This window comes from Polyodon spathula, chromosome 2 (assembly GCF_017654505.1).
Source record: "Polyodon spathula isolate WHYD16114869_AA chromosome 2, ASM1765450v1, whole genome shotgun sequence".
In the NCBI taxonomy this organism is placed as follows: Eukaryota; Metazoa; Chordata; class Actinopteri; order Acipenseriformes; family Polyodontidae; genus Polyodon; species Polyodon spathula.
The window spans coordinates 97,416,731-97,436,879 of NC_054535.1; the positions used below are offsets into that span (position 1 = coordinate 97,416,731).

Genomic DNA, 20,149 nt, shown 5'->3' on the forward strand with positions numbered 1-20,149 from the left:
TTTTCCTCTTGGTCTCCATATTTTTCCCACAGTCTTCAAACATTTTATGCTTAGAGGGTTTGAGGCTAAAATTTTGAATTACTCAGAATTCCAAATGCAATATAAGTGGTCCAAACTTGCTTGTTTCTATTTTCCATATTAAAACGTCACTATTTAAACAGCTTCTTTTACAATGCTATGAATTTATTTTTTTAAATCTTAAGAATGAATGTACCTTAACATTATTCTAAGCTTTTTTCTAAATGTGTTTATTGTATAAATCATGAATGTACAGCAAAGATATATTGCAGCATTTTTTTCTGGTACCAGCATTTTCAGTAGCTTATTTCTAGTAATCTCTTGCTGTACCTTTACATGTACCATACTGTTTTCTAACAAAGCGGCCAGTATTTCTGTTCACCAATCAGAAATGATATACACGTATATTTATATACTGATGTACAGTATTTATGTAAAGTGGTTGTAATCCTCTAGGAACCTATTTTTTAAATGTATCAGTACAACAGAACTGCAAAACGCCAATGATCTAATAATCTCACTAGTTTATGGGTGTTTCCAGATCAGCTGCTCCCATGAAAGCTGTTGCCTTTGTTTTATTCAACCTGCTCAGTGGTGATGGGTGGGGTGGCCGGCATTGGACAGGTGTTTTAGTCCACTCAAAAGCAGGATGAAGTACACAGGGCTTGAAGCATCAGGTTACTTTTCTAAACCAATACGTCAGTTATAGCTACTGTACAAGTCTCAATTAGCCATGTACAGCTAGTAAGGACGATCCATTTTTTTTATCTTGGTAAAGTATAACAGTTTTTCATGTGAAGCCATGCTTCCAAAACCATGACATATAAATTATTATTATTATTAGTTTATTTAGCAAATGCCTTTATCCAAGGTGACTTACAATGACTAGGGTGTGTGAACAATGAATCAGCTGCAGAGTCACAACAACGTCTCACCTGAAAGACGGAGCACAAGGTGGTTAAGACCCTTGCTCAGGGTCACACAGTGAGTCACTGAGTGAGCCGGGATTTGAACCAGGGACCTTCTGGTTTCAAGCCCTTTTTTTTAACCCCTGTGCATCATTCTAAGACTTGATTCTGCTGACAGTTGCTCACTTTGAGTAATGGAGCATGCAAAGATTACAATTTAATTGTGATTTGGAAAAGAGTCAATGATGACCATGATAAACAAGAGACATAATGTATGTATAGGCTGGGTGGAAATGCTAAGAGGTTAGCGTTGCAATATTGATTGAGTTAACTTAGGGTTGTTAAAAAAATCATTCTGTAGAACTTTAGCAAAAGACAAGTAACGTGTAGTGAAGAAAGAAGAGGGCGGAGTTCTTTTTTTGTGTAATACCTGTTTAATTGATCATTACAAAAGTTTTCTTGTGATACTGTGCATCTTTGCATTTTATATTCTGGAAAAAGATGTTTCCACAAACCTTCAGTTTTGTCTTGTGTGTGTTTTTAAAGCAGGTTATGGTGAATGCAATGTGCTATTAATGTCCTTCTGAGATATATTCAAGTGAGGGAAGGCGTGAAAGTAATTTGAGGGTTGTTTGGAGCCATATTGTTAATAGTTAAAGATTATGCAGGTTCATATGTCATTTTTATTTATTTTTTGCATTTTCTTTATTATTTAGGTGTTTGCAATCATTCTGACTCGTTTGAGGTCTGTTGCTTGAATATTTAATTTATTATTATTATTATTATTATTATTATTATTATTATTATTATTATTATTATTATTATTATTATTATTATTATTATTATTATGGCCTTCAGCTTGTCTGGGAAATGCTAAGTGCCAGCCCTGAACCTCATTCTTCATTACGTCATCATGACGTCAATCACAGACACCTGCATACTGATTGCTGCACTGCTGGGTAAAACTGATAATCCATCACAGACACTTGCACCTCAGGATTAATGTTGCTAATCTCCATTTGTAAACTCAGTGTGTTTTTCTGCCAGTGTTTACTCAGCAGTATTCTCAGCATTATTGGTTGAGCACTGCCTGTCTATTACACTGTGCTGTCAATCACAGACACCTGCATGTTATTGTAGGACATGAGTAATCAATACATTCTGAATATACCATGTCTTTTGTTTTAACTCACATACACGTTGTAGTAAAGTTTTTTGGATTAGGGAGGCAGCAAATGTGAGTGGAACATATGAGGGGTTTGCTGGTAGTTACATAGCTGTCAAAGGTGAATAAAACAAATGTGTTTTAAAAAAAAAAATTTAAACTGTGGTACAGTAGTGTTGTAGTGATTTTGCCCCAATTGACTGTTGCCTAAACCTGTTTTTACAAGAACGGACTATATGCTGTTTTACCAAACTTGACGCTGCAGTTCAGTATGCTTTTGACAGGAATGGCCACCAGATGGACATAGTTAGTATAACAGTTACATCTGGATTTGCTAAATTAACATCAGACACTATTAAAATATTAAATGAAATGCTGCAAATGATAACCAAGACAAGAATGGAGGTGGCATTAGTTTACATTTTACCCATAAATACAGCTCAGGATCTCATAATCGACATTGATTTGGATATCGACTTAGGTGTTGATTTGAGTGCATTATCCCCGCAAGATTTCTTTCATAATTGATTAATCAGATTTAAATTGCCACTGTTTTATGACTGGCACTGTAAATAACATTGGATGTTTATTAACAGCAGTTATCTTCTACTTTTCACACAGACCAGCATGATTTAGCTTTGAATCTACAGTAAAATGATGCTCTGAATAAAACAGTGCGTATTAACTTAATATATTTAGACTGTATATGGAAACCACGGCACCACATTCTAAAAAAAAAAAAAAAAAAAAATCAGATAGCTTAAACATGTGCAGTGAAGCTTGAATGGATAGTTATGTAACTTAAGATTCCCTGATAAATATTAAATGTGAAGGATTTCTTCAGGGTGAATAAGTTATTTATTATTTTCACAAATTGTATTAACATTTCTCTGTAGTGCATTTAAAATCAGTTTTATATGCATGGATACTGTATGTTTATTCTTTTTTTTTATTATTATATGTGAAAGCTAAAAGTATGGTTTCTGCCTACAATGGTAAAACAAGGATTGTATTTTTTACAGGGCAGTATTTTTTAGGATGCATTGAAGCAGAGTGTTCATCAGTCTCTCACATATGTTGGGGAGGCAATATTTTTTATCAAATATATTTTATTTAAGATGCATCTGGCTTTCACCCTTTGGCAACTTTTATGAATTCTATAATTTATCGTGGCAGTTATCTATTAGAAATGTTTTGCACACTGAGGGTAATTTCTGTCACATGCCCTCAATTAATGCTCATTAGTTCTTTCAGTTTTTATGGCTAAATAGCTATACAAATGTAATAGTGTCCAATAAAACAGAAAAGATGATTTTAGCCATTAGTTTTAGATTTCTATATAGTAATAAATCCCTTTTAAGGGCCTTCCTGTTTTGTAGTTTCAGTAAGCTTTTGGGTTCTACTGATTTTAAAATGGGAAGTACTATATTGTATAATAGCACTATTTAGGCTATCGACAATTATTTACACTTTGTTGCATACTTAATAATATAATGGATAACAAAATGATTAGAAAAAGTAATAGAAACATTATTTTACTATAGGTGATCCTTTCTGAAAGTCACTTGACCAGTTCACAGACATACAGGGGGGATTTATCTGTCGCACACAAATGAAATTTGGTAGTTAGCAACAGCAGACATTAGGGAAGACAATGTAATTGTTGGCATTTTGCTGCTTATGAGGTGCCACAGCAAGCAAGCTCAATCTTTATAGACATATGTCTGAAGAACCCACAGATGGTGTAATAAATTGGCATCTTAGCCCACTGAATTTAATGAAAAGGAAAGAGTTGGGTGTGAAGCACAAACCATACAGTTCAAAGACGAACGTCTTACCATTCAACTAAATCAAGCTTAGCAGTCGAGAGGTAAGTGTGTGTGTGTGTGTCTACTGATGTCAGTATTATTAACTGATTAGCATCGAGAAGTAGATTTACTACAATGTGTAGAAAATATCAGCTACCCACACATGCACAAACATCAAGATCTCGCTACAGTCCCTCCAAAACCACATAGCAGTTGAACAAAGCAGAATTAGTCTTTGTGGTTACTAGAAGTTAAATTTATATATAACATATAGAACAAACAACAAGTTCTACCAGTAAAGCAATGCTGCAGAAAGTACAATTTTTGTTACTGCTACCATAACAGGCACAAAAATAATAGTTAGCAATTTTGAAAAAGAGCTGTTTTATTACAGTATAGCTGTATTGTAGTCTTTGAATATTGTGTCTAATGGTACTTCTGTTCAGTTTACTTCCAATAATAAAACCCTATAAGATGTCTGTTTAATAATGTACTTTTTACACAGTGTTTTGTCTCCAGATAAAAGGGAAGGAGGATCAACAAGGACCAATCAGTATTTAGCGCTTCCCAACTCAGCACAAAAGGTGGACCAGTGCAGGCAGTTATATAGGCTGAAAGTGCTTTACGCCCTTCACCCCACATTTGTATTACTTAAAGCTCTACTCCACTTCCACAGCAGCCAGTGAACAGTACATTATTCACACATGGTTTGATAATAATCATAATACTTCTACACCGCCTTTCATGTCAGGCATCCTAAGGCACTGTACAAGCTATAGAACTAACTGTAAGGTTCACTTCTAATTGTAGGGTAGCCACCTGCCCTAGTTTTTCCCTTGATAGTCTTGGTATTGAGAGACAGCAGGTGTCTCAGGATTGCAGTGTGCTTTCCAGGGACACAAGGGAACATCCTAGGCTTCAATCATATGCAATGTGTGTCATAGCACTGTACAAGGGCTGCCCTAAATCATCAGCAGTTGCATCAGCATCCATGTAGATAATGCTGTATAAGCTACATACATTTATGTAATTAAAAAAAAAAAATTAATACACATAAATAGGTTGATTATTTGTTATACTATTTTTTATTAAACTGCAATAATCAAAAAAAAAAGAATGGATGAGAAATGCACAATAAGATATGGGTCTATCCTAATATTTGTTTAATACAGTTGTCATTATACATTGTTCAAGGTGCTGATATTGATCATGTAGTTTCTGGGTATCAGTTCAAGCAAATGCAATTTCCTACATATGTGAATTTGACAGCTTCATGTTACACTGCATAGGCCTTGAAGGCTTTGATTGCAATAGAAGGTTTAGCTAAGAATACATTAGCTTTTGGATTGAGTACAGTACTGTTCATTACAATGTCACTTTCCCCTGGCTCTCAGTGTTAAAATTGCAACACTGATGTCAAAGACCTTTAAATGCCCTCATTATACATTTACTCAAACTGTCTTGATTGGAACTCTGTTTCTAGGGAGAAATGAGCTTAAAGAACATATGCACTTAAAGAACAATCCTAGCTGTGCATGACTACCTGAGAACAGTGTGTTTATAACACAATTAGTAAACAATGTACTTGAAAACAGAATACCACTTTCTGTATAAAATAATTGATATAAATATATGATTTATCTACAAAATAGGCTGTGGATATAGTCTACTTATTTCCAGAAATCTTTTACTGGAAGACAACATACAAATACCAACACTAAGATGTACATTTGGATGAAATAATATAGTCAATTGAACTGGACACTTACAGTCCTCTGATTCAAACATTATATTTACGGTACTGGCAATTAATTACCGTATACGGGTTGAATTGGTATTATTTCTGGATGTTACCAGTTTACAGTTAATTTGAATGACATACTTATTTTTTTAATAGAGTAACAATTGTTCAATTTTATTTATCATACAGTACATCTTATATGGCTTACAAAAAGATATGTTTGGGTGTATGCATCTTTGATGGGAGACTAATTTGTGCCCATGATGGTAACAAAACATTGAATCTGAAGTGGTGAATGTGAAAGGGAGGCTTGGGTTGTTCACTGTTATAAAAGCAGCTGGACACAGAAATTGTGCTTGACACGCTACACATGTGCACAGTTTTTATTGACTGTACAGTTGTAGTGGTAAGTGGCCGCCATTAGGGTACTAGCAATGATAGTGCTGGTGCTGGAGAGCATGAAAATAATAAATATAAAAGGCCAAAAAAAAGAAAAACTGTTCAAAAACAACTAGAAAATAAAAGTTGGCCAAGCAGTGGTCGAGCACTACCCCACTAAATTGAGGGTCGTGCTCAATTCAGAGTAGCTGTTCCTGCAGTGACATGCATGCAATGAGAAGCCTGTGACAGAGCCTGCCCCTGTCACATACTGTTCCCCTCAGAATGGCACCACCAGTCTATTTGAAATTTGGTGCAGTTTCCCCACTCAGTGAACTACCCTGAAGGCATAGGGTTGTAGAGCCAGGTACCACCCTGTGATACGGGCATTGGTATCCGTCATGGTCGGTGACAAGGGTGACGTGCCATCCCAAGAGGTAGAACTGGAGTACCTGGTCTGCAAATTTTACCTTCTTGATGATGCTTACATTTCTCGTGGAGGAAGAGCTTCCAGCTGATATACAGAACCGGTGCTCCTTCTTGCCACCTCCTGGGACAGCACTGCACCCAGGCCTGTCTCAGATGCATCTGTCTGCAGGAGAACCCCCCTGCTAAAATTTGGACTGCGCAACACTGGTTTGTTGCACAGCTTGGCCTTCAAGGTCAAAAATGCCCTCTGACATGGCTCTGTCCACCTTTATACCTTTATTTGGAGCACCCTTCCGGGTGAGGTCCATCAAGGGGACGGCTATCAGGATGAAGTTTGGGATACAATTTTTATAATAGCCAACTAAACCCAAGAAGAAGCACACCAGAGTTTTAGTCTTGGGGACCAGACAATCAGCCAAGGCCTGAACCTTTGCAATCGGCGGTCAGATTTGTCTGCCCCCCAATCAATATCCCAAATACTCCGACTCACTCTTCCCAATTGCACACCTCTTCGGGTTAGTAGTGAGTCTGGCCTCCCCCAAGGATTGCAACATGGCTTCTACCTACACAGATGATTCTGCCAATCCACTCTGTGAATGACCACATCATCCATATAGGCAGCAGCGTATTGCTGATAGGGCCGCAAGATACAGCCCATCATCCGCTGGGAAGTGGCTGGAGCTCCATGAAACCCGAAAGGCAGTGTGGTGAACTGGTATAACCCGAAAGGAGTCAATAAACACAGACTCCTCAGGAAAAATCTTTCCAACAGCTGACCTACCTGGGGCATTTAGTATGAATAAAATGTTGATTTTTCATAGACCTTTCGAAAGTCAATGCAAAACTACGTTGATCCATCTGGCTTGTCGACTGACACGACTGGACTGTTCCAGTCACTCTGGGATTCTTTGAGTATTTCCCAGTCTCAGTATGGTGGTGAGCTACGTTAGTGTGCCCAGGAACAGGAAAGAACACATCAGGAAATGCCGCCACCAAATAATGGGCCAGACATCTCTGTTCTGACTTCAGAATGGCCTCAATCTGCAGAGTGTCAGCTTTCATCAGAGCAGAGAAATCAGGCACCAGATATGTGACGCTATTGGCTGGCATAATTAGCAATGCCTCCCTCTGCAGCCAGGCCTTCAGGAGGTATACGTGATAAATATGTGTTTCTCTCCAGAATCCCGGTTGGCGAATCTCATAGTCCACCACTCTGACCTGGCCTGTGACCTCAAAGGGTCCTTGCCACTTTGCCAGGAGTTTCAAATCTGAACTGGGAAGCAACAGAAGCACTTTATCTCCCAGCTGAAATGTGTCCAGTATTTTGTTAATGTGGCAACAACTCCTCATGATGGTGTCACTAGAAAGCCAATGAGTCGTAACCCCTAAACAAGCTAACTGGCAAACTATGATATTCCTCTCGTCATGTTTTTACCCCTCCTCATTCAGATCCAAAATTGATGCCCTTTTTTATTGATTTAACTAGCATCTGGATTAAGATCTATTGCAGTTTAGAGCAATTGAATAAATCTCTCTTGCTACAAACTATGTCATGTTTAAGTCAGTATGTAATGAGTTACTTATATGTATGACATTTATACTTGTGAAGAGAACATGTTTAAGACTGTGGAACATATTTTTTTGAACTACCTACATAACTTGAATACTTCATACATACATATCTTCTTCAGTACAGTGCTTTTAAATCAAGTTGGGTGGGTTTTGATACTTTATACTAAATAATTTTAAAAAGGCGTATTTTTTATGCTTTTACACTTCATCAATATAGGCTTAATATGTTTTCTTTTTTGCAAAGATGTAATATGTTCTTTTCTACTCTCTGTTTAGATCTTCCATATGACCTATGACCTGGCAAGTGCTGTGGTAAGAATATTTAATCTCATTAGTATGATGCTTCTTCTTTGCCACTGGGACGGCTGTCTCCAGTTCCTAGTGCCGCTACTCCAGGATTTTCCTCCAGATTGCTGGGTGTCGTTAAACGGTATGGTTGTAAGTATTGTTAAATTTACATTGTGTTTTTTTTTTTTCTTTTAATCTTTACAGTTGTATTTTATTGTTGTGTGTTGTTTGTATAGATGTGAAGAATTCTTGTGGGTATGTTATTTAATTGTGACTAAAGCCTGATCTAGCATCGATTATGCAAAGTAAGTCCAATCAGGATTGGGAATAGCACTAAGTATAGCTTTGGCTATGCCATAACCTTAGGTTTCATTCAGTTTTCTGTATGCTCTGTGAGTCTCAAGTAATTAGTTACAATAAATGTGATGTTTAAATGCAATTGCAAACCAATTTAACTTTTACTAACGAATATTCTGGGTGATACTATGCACATATATTTGACCTTTTCTGGGACATGGACTATGTTTACTTGATGGCCTCAGATGTCAGTGTGAAGATGTTTTAAGGTGGTTCTACAAGTTGTTTAGTTTATTTAAATCATAAAAAAGAATACCGCCTTCCATTACTTTTATATCTGATGTCACCCTGTTTCTGTGATATAAACTGGTATGAGCCAGTGGCAGTGGTATGTGCAAGCAAAAAACTTCTAGACCTTAAGATTACAGATCAGTGTATAATGTATGATAAATACTGTATGCTGTTTTCAAAGAGAATTAAATTGAATTAAACCAGACGATATAATAGGAATGTGGCCCATAGTAATATGTATTCTATGTTCCTGCGTGCATTATACAGAAAAACTAAATATATGATAATCAGATAGTGCTGCTCTATGATGCATACTGTACCTCATGCTTAATTCAGCAAATCATTGATGAAATACTAGCTACAAATTGAAGCATGTCAGAAACGAGAGAGGTCTAATTGTCCAGTTGTGTGTACAGGAATTGCCAGATTGAGTGTCTATAGGAGAAAACATGATTGACAGGGAAGGTAGGAAAGCCAGGTAGGATATGATGTGACAAAGAAGATGTCAAAGAACGAAACAAGAAAAAATAGATTAAGGAAGCTGTTAAACAGAAATGGGAAAGAAGGGAGGTTGACAGTTTTTGTAAAAAGAAGATAGAAAAATAATGATTCTGCATAATAGTGCACTATCTGATAAGCTGTCCTGTATTATGAAAGGCCAGATTCTCTTATCACCCATGAATAACAAAGAACAGATTTTCTCCTGTGAAAACATTATATTTTATTATATTTCCAGGCTCATTTATTGCTGTTTGAAAATAAGAAATGGGGCATAAAATGTGTCTAGTTTTATAATAAAAAAACACACACACAGTATAAATACAGGAACAATATCTTCAAAAACAAACATGATGACAGCATATCCTATCCTATGTAACAGAACAAAGGCTGGACACACACACACACCGCAAGTGAGCGTCTAAACCACAATGCAAAAGAGTTTGAATCCGTGCTTTTAGAGCTTTTAATCTCATCTCATCTCACCGACAGGGGATAGGACAGAATCTGTAATGGCAGTGATCATCTTCAGCCAAACTATGAGATCCAGGTCCTGACACCACTGGAACAGGGCAGAGGCTGGACGTGAACAGTGCACCGCAAACAAGCATCTAAACCACAATGCAAATGAGCTAGGCTCGTTTGCATCTGTGGTTTTAAAGATTTTTATCTCACTGACAGGGGACAGGACAGACTCTGTATCACACAACACTGCCTATTATACCCATACAAGGGTAAATGCATGTTCATTACTATATATATAATGAAAACAAGTCTGGTGTTTATTTCTCTGAAACCTGATACAGCATTCAGTTGTAACTCTTCATTTTCTAGCTAGAATTGCATAACAGCCATAAAACAGGCTTTGAAAAAAAAAACAATTATATTTGAGTCTAGGTAGTCCCTTGTAATACAAACATCTGCATACATTGTGTGTGCCTGTAGCAGGATAACATCAGGAAGGAGACTCAGAGTCAGGAAGCTGCAGTTAAACTACTATTGTGCACTTTTTTGACATGCAAACAAGCAAAAACACAGGAACAAAATAAACAAGACACAAGGGCTGAAATGGTTCAAACAAAAAATACACACACTTCCAATGAATGCTTCCACTTGTCCAGGTTGAGCAGTGCCTTCACTGGACTTTTGGATTCCACTCCTTCCAAATGTCTCCACCAAACAAAGGATTTAGCTTCCTTCTATTCATGTGGCCATTCCCAAATGAGCACTTAATTATCTTATTATGGAATGGCCACATTCCACCCATGGGTTCTAGCAGGGATGGAGTTAATTCCACCCCTTGCATTCAAACTACCCAATCTTTATTTACCCATACACACACTATTTACAAGACGGGCTTCTGCCCTTCCATAGTTCCATATGCTTGTGTCTGTAAACTGAGTAATTGTTGCAAATAAAAATAACAAAAATAGGAAGGAGAAAGACAAATGAGTTTCCTACCGCTGTACCTGTGGGATACAAAGATGTGCAGAGACTAATATCTCTGTGGTGAGTGGACAACTGCCAACAAAATAAATAATGTTACAAACGTTATGAATATGTGGAAGATAAATAAAATAGGACACAGATATGCTGACAAGGACATTTTTACTATAATACATTTGTTACATTCCATCAGAGATGTGTTTAATGAGTTTTCCTTTTTATTAAAAAAAAAAAGAAAAAGAAAAAATTTACATGTACCCCTGCACAAAGGAAAGTCATTCAAGGGCACGCAGAAAATGGTTGCCATATGAAGTGCAGAGGCTGACACACACACTAGCTCCCTGGGGCTGTGAGTTATTGCCTGGTCGTGACTGGAAAGATATAAAAACATCACTGCAGGATGGTGGTGCACACACACCCAGCAACAGAATACTGAAAGGTTTAAGTGAGGACATGTAGCTCAGGGGTATTAACAGAATTATTAAAATTAAGTAGAATAGGAAGTCTGCAGATTTGTTTTACATGCAAGATGCCCATGCTCATTTTATAATAGGTCGTAACCCAGTTTTAAGAAAGCTTTGCTGTAATCTTTAGTGCTATGTATGCACAAGCTGTCTTTTTAGTACAAAGTAATATGGATTATATGTTCTTGTTTCTGTTGTTTTTTGTTTCTTAATAAGATGGCTAGAGGCTAACGACAGAAACAAAAAAAAAAAAGTCCTTGAGCTGTAAATTCGTGGCACTGAAAGCCCAATATATGGACAATCAGTTAATTTTTTTTTTTTTTTTTTTACAACATTTCTTGAGAAGTGTGAAATGTGTTGTAAAATGATTTGTTACATCTGGAATTTGAGCTTTTGTAATGGATGCTTCTTTCATGATGGAATAGAATATATTTTTCAGTTGAAAACATTATTATGTTTGAGCTATGGGTCAAATGTTAAACTGCTTAGAAAGTCCTCATACAAAGAAGAAAATCTGTATGCTGTACACGGTGTTGCAACCCAGAATGGAAACCTTATATTAATAATTAGTTTTCTGATTTACTTTCAGAGAAGCTAAACAAACACTGGGGACTCTACAGAATCGGGCCATTGGGTGAAATATGACTCATATATTACTGATATAAATAAGAAATGTACATAATTTTCAAATTGCATTAGTAATTACTTCTGTGTGACAATTATTAAGACAAGTCTTAACAAACCTCCCAATTCCTGTACTATTTTCTATAGCAAAAGCAAAGGTTAGAACTGATACTGTTCTTGTTTAAGACATTTGTGTTCACACTTAATGGAGTTTGTAGGGCTCCTTATTTTTTATTTTTTATTTTTTTTATTGTTTTCATATAAGTAGTTTAATTTCTGCAGCACATGGACATCCATTTAAATTACTAAGTGCCAACAGGATCCCTAATTAGTGTGCATCAAGGCTGTTGATGTATTGCTGAAGAATGAGTGTATTGCAGATACAGCATGATTTTAAAGCTGGTTGTTTGAGGAGACCATGTCGTTCTCAGAAACAATAAGAACTCATGGTAAAGAGCAAACAGTCCCCTCACAGGGGAACATTGTCTTTGCATCACTGTAATCCCATGTTAATGGTAACTATGAAAACGACATGTACAAACATATTCACCAGCAGCTACCTGAATCAGAACAGTATTAATAACTTCTGTAAAACTATGATGGATTTAGTTACTATCTCAGTTTAGCTTTGCACTGTACTCACCCCAACAAGTAATACATATTAGCTAATCTGCCAAAATGTAGAATTGTATTTGAAAGAGTTATACAGTACATTATTATTTACAGCACTCCTTGTTAATATCCCGTGTTGTCTGGGTTATATGAAGCCTTGGTAATGTCTCCCTGGACACTGGAGTTCAATTATTGGTAAATCCTTTGAGAATGCACTTCCTATCCACTCCTCTGTATTGATGTTTCTGTGAATGTTGCGTAAGGCACATTTTTTGTTTGCACGTGCCATTTTAGTTAGACAGGTGTAAGTTAAAATAAATACCTGCAGTATACCTTATTAGTAACACATATTTTCAATACATTCACTTGACCAATGTTTTGTAATGTATAATTCAGGCTTTAATAGTTCTCTTGAGCCAAAAAAAATCTCTGTATAGCCAATAAACACCAGAAAAACACTGGAAATGATTACTCAGTTCATATTGACTTTACCTCTTTCCTATAAAAAAACAAACCTACTAGTACAAAAAAAAAAATCCCTTCCCATTGCAGCTGGTCAATGTATCTCCTTTCTGACTTAATACTTTGAACCTGCCTCAACTACTGAGTGGCAGCACATTCATACATTTTTATTAGAGACTCTGCTTTCAAGATTGAAAACCAAATTACAGTTAGGCATGGAGGCTTGTTCGTGGGATTTAAAGTTGTATTACAGTTAAGATATGGAGGATTTAAAACAGAATTACAAATTGTGGTGAATGTAAAAAAAGGCCTACACACCAAAACCCCATGAGACCATAAAGATTTTGTTATGGAAGGAAAGAAGGTACCACATAAGTGTACATTTACTGTCAAGTTACTATACACATTCTGACTTTCATAAAAATCAGCAACAGATAAAAATAAGCACTGAAAAATTAAATTAATAAATAATAGAAGCTCTAGGCATAATGCAAACCCATGAACACCTCAAAATAGTATAGTGTTGCTTTGTGTATTATATAGTGCATTTAGCAGCAATTGAGTTAGTAATTGGACATACTCTAATTAGATGAAATGAATGTCACACTAATACATCTAAATTAGTATTCAAAGCATTGTATTCTGAATTGAGGATGAGTATTAGGGGTCATTTATGTCACTGCTGTCACTTTTTTGCCCTCACAAATTTCAGGGCTCTGTAAAGCCAGTTAACCTATTTTGTTCCCTTAAAATAACATTTTCAAATTTGAAGGGCTTAATAGTCTTTGTTTTAATGTGAAGGGCTAATGTATATATGCATAAAATATGCACATACTGTATATTACAGTACTTAAAAGAGAATTAAAGATAATTCAAAGTTTCTCCTTAAGGTCAGGTTTCTGTAATGTTTGTTTTTGTAAGCTATGCCACATGGGCTCAGGTGTAACCAATTGCCTTCAAAACCACACACGAGTTAAGTGTCCTCCACCTGTGTTAAATTGTAGTGAGTCACATGATTTCAAAATAAATTCACCGGTTCTTGTAGGTTTTCTCTGCTGGGTAGTGGATTTCAAAGCAAAGACTCAACCATGAGCACCAAGGCGCTTTCAAAAGAACTCCAGGACAAAGTTGTTGAAAGGCACAGATCACGGGATGGGTATAAAAAAAATATCAAAGGCCTTGAATATCCCTTGGAGCATGGTCAAGACTATCATTAAGAAGTGGAAGGTTCATGGCACCACCAAGACCCTGCCTAGATCAGGCCGTCCCTCCAAATTGGATGACCAAGCAAGAAGGAGACTGATCAGAGAGGCTACCAAGAGGCCAATGGCAACTTCGCAAGAGCTACAGGCTTTTATGGCCAAGACTGGTCAAAGAGTGCATGTGACAACAATATCCCAAGCATTCCACAAATTTGGACTGTACAGTAGGGTAGCAAGAAGGAAGCCATTACTCAAGAAAGCCCTCCTTGAATCCCATTTGAAGTATACAAAAAAACACTCAGGAGATTCTGTAGCCATGTGGCAAAAAGTTTTGTGGTCTGACAAAACTAAAATTGAACTTTTTGGCAAAGCATTATGTTTGGCGCAAACCCAGTGCATCACCCAAAAGAACACCATCCCTTTTGTGAAGCATGGTGGTGGCAGCATCATGTTATGGGGATGTTTCTCATCAGCAGGGACTGGGAAACTTGTCAGGATAGAAGGGAAAATGAATGGAACAAAGTACAAAGTAGTCCTTGAGGAAATCCTGCAGCCCTCTGCAAGAAAGCTGAAACTGGGACGGAAGTTCACCTTTCAGCATGACAATGACCCAAAGCACACAGCCAAATCTACACTGGAGTGGCTAAGGAAAAAAAGGTAAATGTCCTTGAGTGGCCCAGTAAGTGCCCTGACCTAAATCCAAGCGAAAATTTGTGGAATGACTTGAAGATTGCTGTCCATCAATGCTCCCCAAGGAACTTGACAGAGCTTGAACAGTTTTGTAAAGAAGAATGGTCAAATATTGCATTACTGGATGTAGACACCACTCTTTATTTCTACCTAATGTAACCTTAGTGCTAGTATTCAAACATAATCAAAATTAGCTGAGAGAGACATTGATAAGCTTGATAAGATAAATAAAGGATGCTATGTCAAAAATAATTGCAGTCCGCAGGAAATTCAAGCTCTTAGACAGCTTTTAGAGCTTAATGAAGTTATAATTAAAAATAAGGGCTGTGCCATAGTAATTCAAGATTTGGATAATTACATATTAGAACCAATCCAGAATATTATAAATCATTAACTTTTGATCCAACTATTTGAATTTAGGAATGTATTGATTCAATTTTAAAATTTGCATGTGAAAATAATTGGAACACAAGGCAAGAATTTACATTTTTGTTAATAAAATTCCCAATTAAACCTGTCTATGCAGAACCCTCCAGGAAGGCCAACTGTATCTGGTTCTGGTTCAGTAACTAAACATTTGTCTACATCTGTATATCTATTAACTATATCGTTAATGATTTTAAAATATAAAGTAAATATATTGAGAAATATAAAATCCATATGAGAAAAATACATGATGTATCAATCAATCAAGCAATCTTTGTTTTATATAGAGCCTTTCATAGTAGAACACCATCACAAAGTGCTTTACAAGATGCAATAAATACAAGAAAATCCATAATACTTCAAATAGAGAAATGCATAATACATGATATACAGTGGAAAGTACATAATACATGATGGTAGCATAACACATAGTACATTGAATACAGTGGAAAGTGCATAATACATGACAGTAGCAAAATACATGACATAGTACACTAAATACATTGGAAAGTGCAGAAGACATGATAGTAACAATACATCAAATTGTAGCAGCAGCTAATAACAGGTATCAGGCTTAAGGTGCATGGAAAGCAAGAGAGAACGCAAGAAAGTAAGCATTTGAAATATTTAATTTAAAATATATGTACTTGTACATAACACATAACAAAAAAACAAACAACATTGTAGCTGAGCAAAGCACTTCAAATCCCTTTTATGGATGAATAAAGGAAGTAACACCTCTTTTTAAAACACCAGCAGTATTTATTTGGCAGATTGCCGAGAGCAGTGACTCACCGCTCACTAACACAAACACATGCACAGAGGCACCTCCCCACTCAGGGTGATTTTCACCTATTAACAACAAATCACAGAAATACTTCCAAATGAACAGTAAACATGTAAAACAATAACTTGAGCATCTATCACAACACAGTAATAATCAACAATTAATGACAGTTTCCACACAAAAAATCCCAACCCCCAGCGTCCTTTGCAAGCAAATAATTTACATGAGTCCGCTCAGACAATATCTATATATGACAAATATATATTGAATGCTTTGTATCGCAATTATATTGACTAACATTAAGTTAAAAAAGGTAAATACATGTTTCAACGCAATTAAATATATAATTTATGTACTGTGTGGTATATATTTAGTTAATGTTTAATAATCTTTATTTTTATATAGCACCTTTCATAGTGGATCACGATCACAAAGCGCTTTACAGCATACGAGACTAGGGTGCGTGAACTATGCATCAGTTGCAGAGTCACTTAAAACAATCTCTCATCCAAAAGACAAAGAGGTTAAGTGACTTGCTCAGTATCACAGAATGAGTCAGTGGCTGAGCTGGGATTTGAATCGGGGACCTCCTCATTACAAGCTAATTTCTTTAACCATTGGACCACACAGCCTACTTAATCAACATCTGAGGTCAGAGTCACATATTAGCATCATTACACATTTCAGGGAAACATGAATATATTAATGTATTTTTATTCAGTTCCAGAATATTTACACCAATTTGTGCTGTCGCTATATATATATATATATATATATATATATATATATATATATATATATATATATATATATATATATATATATATATACCAAGATTGGTGGCAGCCATTTTGATATTAAATCGTTTGTCAACTGACACAGGTCTAAATTTCAAATGTAAAAGTATAATTGCCGGCCATCTTGTTTTATAAAACATCACCATTTTCACATATTTGTATCCCATTGTTACTGGGATGATAACTACTAAATTTGTTGGTCAAATGGTTTTCAAACAGCAGCAGTTTGTTGTTAGGGGCGCATTTCGATAAGATTGGTGGCAGCCATTTTGACATTAAAATTTATCACAGCAACTTCTGCTTTGCAAACTTGATGCAGGTTTTTGGTGCTGATGATATATGCCAAGTTTCAAATAAATCGCTTCACCGGTTCCCAAGAAGATGATTTGAAAAGGTTTTATCGAAAAATGTGTCAGGGCGCCAATAGCTCAGTTTTTACAATATCTGACAGCCAATGTATCCAGCTTGTTACCTGCCAAGTCAGAACCTGATCAGTCACACAGCTTTCAAGCAGCAGCAGTTTGAAGTTTTGGGGGGAAAAAAAAAAACTTTAACAATAACAATAGGCATCCCAGCCTTGCTTGGAAGCCTAATAATAATAATTTGTTTTATGAATTTCAGTTTAAAAAAAATGAAATCTAATGTTCAATATGGATGTGCTGAATAACTGAAACAATCTTAATTAATAGTTAGTGCATTCATGAATACATGCTGTTTTTGCTTATGGATTGTATTGAATACATTTGTGCTGTGGGCTAATGTGTTAATTTTTTTTTTTTTTATAGAAGCATTTTCATGCAACATGAATTTAAAAATCCAATTGATGCCTATGATTAATACGTTTTTGTGACTAATTTGAAGCTATTAATATGTTTCAATATGAACTAAAGTGAAGTTATTAATCACATTTATTAATCTTGTTTCATAATTGTAATTGATGTTTGCATATACTGCCATTCACGTTATTGGATAATATATAAACTGCCAAGAAAATTATAACAAATACTACTTCTATCCTGAATATGGATTTTATTGTCAAGTATTACGATCACTTCTATGTTCTTGGCATCAGTTTAATCCATGAGTGAATTCTATTGAAACAGGAACACATCACAGTTAAATGGGTTAAGTATGTTCAAAGAAAAGAAGCACATTAATACTTTGATATATTGTCTACTGTATGTCACATGGATATTCTGCAGTTGGTCACACAGCTTAGAAACAGTGCAGAGTGAAATTAATCTGGTATGCTGCTCTCAAATGTTCTGACATTTTTCATATAGCACATATCACTGCTGCATTTGATATAATTGTAGCTCCATTTTGTGTAGTACTTGTTATGTCTCATGCTTAAGCACCATATGCAAAAGCATGTTATTTTTTATTACTGTAATACAGTTAAAAGTCAGTACTGTATACATCAAAAATGTATTCATATCATTTTTTTCTTTTTTTGGTGTAGATTATGGACTAAACTTTCCCTGCCTCCCATAGGCAATGGCAAAAAGAAGGGTCACCATGTATTTGCACACTCTTAGCCTGAGTGGTCAGAACAAACAATATTCTAGATAACTCTTTGAAATATGATGAACAGATGTAAGCATAGATCACCTTGACTAGACATTGCAGATTCATTATTCTGAGAAATGTGTGCATTGTGCGCTCTTGTTATTAGTCTTTGCTACAGTTTCTGTTTGACTTAAATCTGCTGAAATCTGTGCAAGCCTTTTCTGTCAGTTTCTTCTCTACAATGTGGCTGTAGAGACGAAACTGACAGAAAAGCAAATGGGAGTAATAGTTGCTGACCATTAATGTTTACAGCCATCAAGTTCCTATAGGAAATGTGTTTAAGACTGTGAATGTTAACTGCTATGGCTTTCCTCTCATGCATGAAGGAAATATTGGCAGAATGTCCTTTCGAAAACTAGTAATCCAGCACAGTTGAGCACAGGGGATGAAAAGGCCATACATTTGCCGACTTTAATTTCCCCCCTTTTGTCTTGCAGAATGATTCCTGGGGAAAGCAGTATTCATATGCACTCTTCAAAGCTATGAGCCACATGCTCTGCATTGGCTATGGTGCTCGTGCCCCTGTCAGTATGTCCGACCTCTGGATAACCATGTTGAGCATGATTGTGGGAGCCACGTGCTACGCCATGTTCGTGGGTCATGCCACAGCACTTATTCAGTCATTGGACTCTTCGCGAAGACAGTATCAGGAGAAGGTAACAACTGCCAAAGCTTTGCTTTTCATTAGTTTTTGGTTTCTACTGCACTAATGGTCTAAGACATCCACTCATTATCAGCATTAAAGCATTATCTTTTGTATTATAACACAAACACAGAATTATGTATTTTTAAAAAAGCTTTAGATTGTATTGCCTTTGTAATACAAATTAATTGAACAGGGTCTAAGAAAATTCAACATTTTGTGCAGAAGGTCTAATATTTGTTTTCAGTTTGGTTTTGGTTTTGTAGGATTGAAATTTCAGGGTTTGTTTAATTTTCTTCTTGTAGAACTTGCAGGTTCTGCATTCATTTATGTACATCAGGGGTGTACAAATACAGTCTTCAAGGTGTTGAGTGTACCAGGTTTTCTAAGTCCCAATAATAGTTAAATCATTAGACCTAGAAGGAGGTTACATGTGTTTAATTAAGTCATTTAGGGTACAAGTGGAACAAAGACCAGGAGGCCTCTGGACTTTTTAAACAGTAAACAAAAAATAAAATTAACTGACACAAATCATAATTCTTTAATAGGAGCATTTTAAGTTTTAAATCACCCATCAGATGTTTTCTTCAGTTTTTGGAATTGTACAGATACAATGTTCTTGTAGTCAGCCAGAGAATTAGTCCACTTATGATTTATCTGAAATACTCACAATGTAAACCTAAACTAAAAGCAGAAAAGAACAAGAAAATCAAGCTACCAGATCAAGGAAACCTGTACAATGTTGTTTAAGCTGGAGTTGTATATTTTTATGAAATACATTGTTTTGCATGCACTGTACAGTAGATCTTTCTTTCAATAACCCATGCTAGGGAGTGTGTTGTGCTGGGATAACACCACACTTCAAGTGGGTTGTGAGGCTCAAGGTGAAGTTACCCTCCTGCAATACTCTGCCTCCATTGAGTATAAGTAGGGGTCTACTTAAGTTGCAGTAAATTTACATATTTTTTATGGGTAGGTTATGGAATAAAATTGGGAATTTGCGGATATTTCGCGGACCTGTTGAAACATTAAAT

The 20,149-nt window shown here is 36.0% G+C and overlaps 1 protein-coding gene across 1 annotated transcript in view; it reads left to right on the forward strand.

Moving 5' to 3' along the window:
• Positions 1 to 20,149, forward strand: part of LOC121304672 (potassium/sodium hyperpolarization-activated cyclic nucleotide-gated channel 1-like) — a 63,721-nt gene that overhangs the window by 13,826 nt on the left and 29,746 nt on the right. Inside the window, 2 exon segments of the mRNA XM_041235940.1 lie at positions 8,296 to 8,457; positions 18,910 to 19,128. Coding sequence (XP_041091874.1) covers positions 8,296 to 8,457; positions 18,910 to 19,128 — 381 coding nt within the window.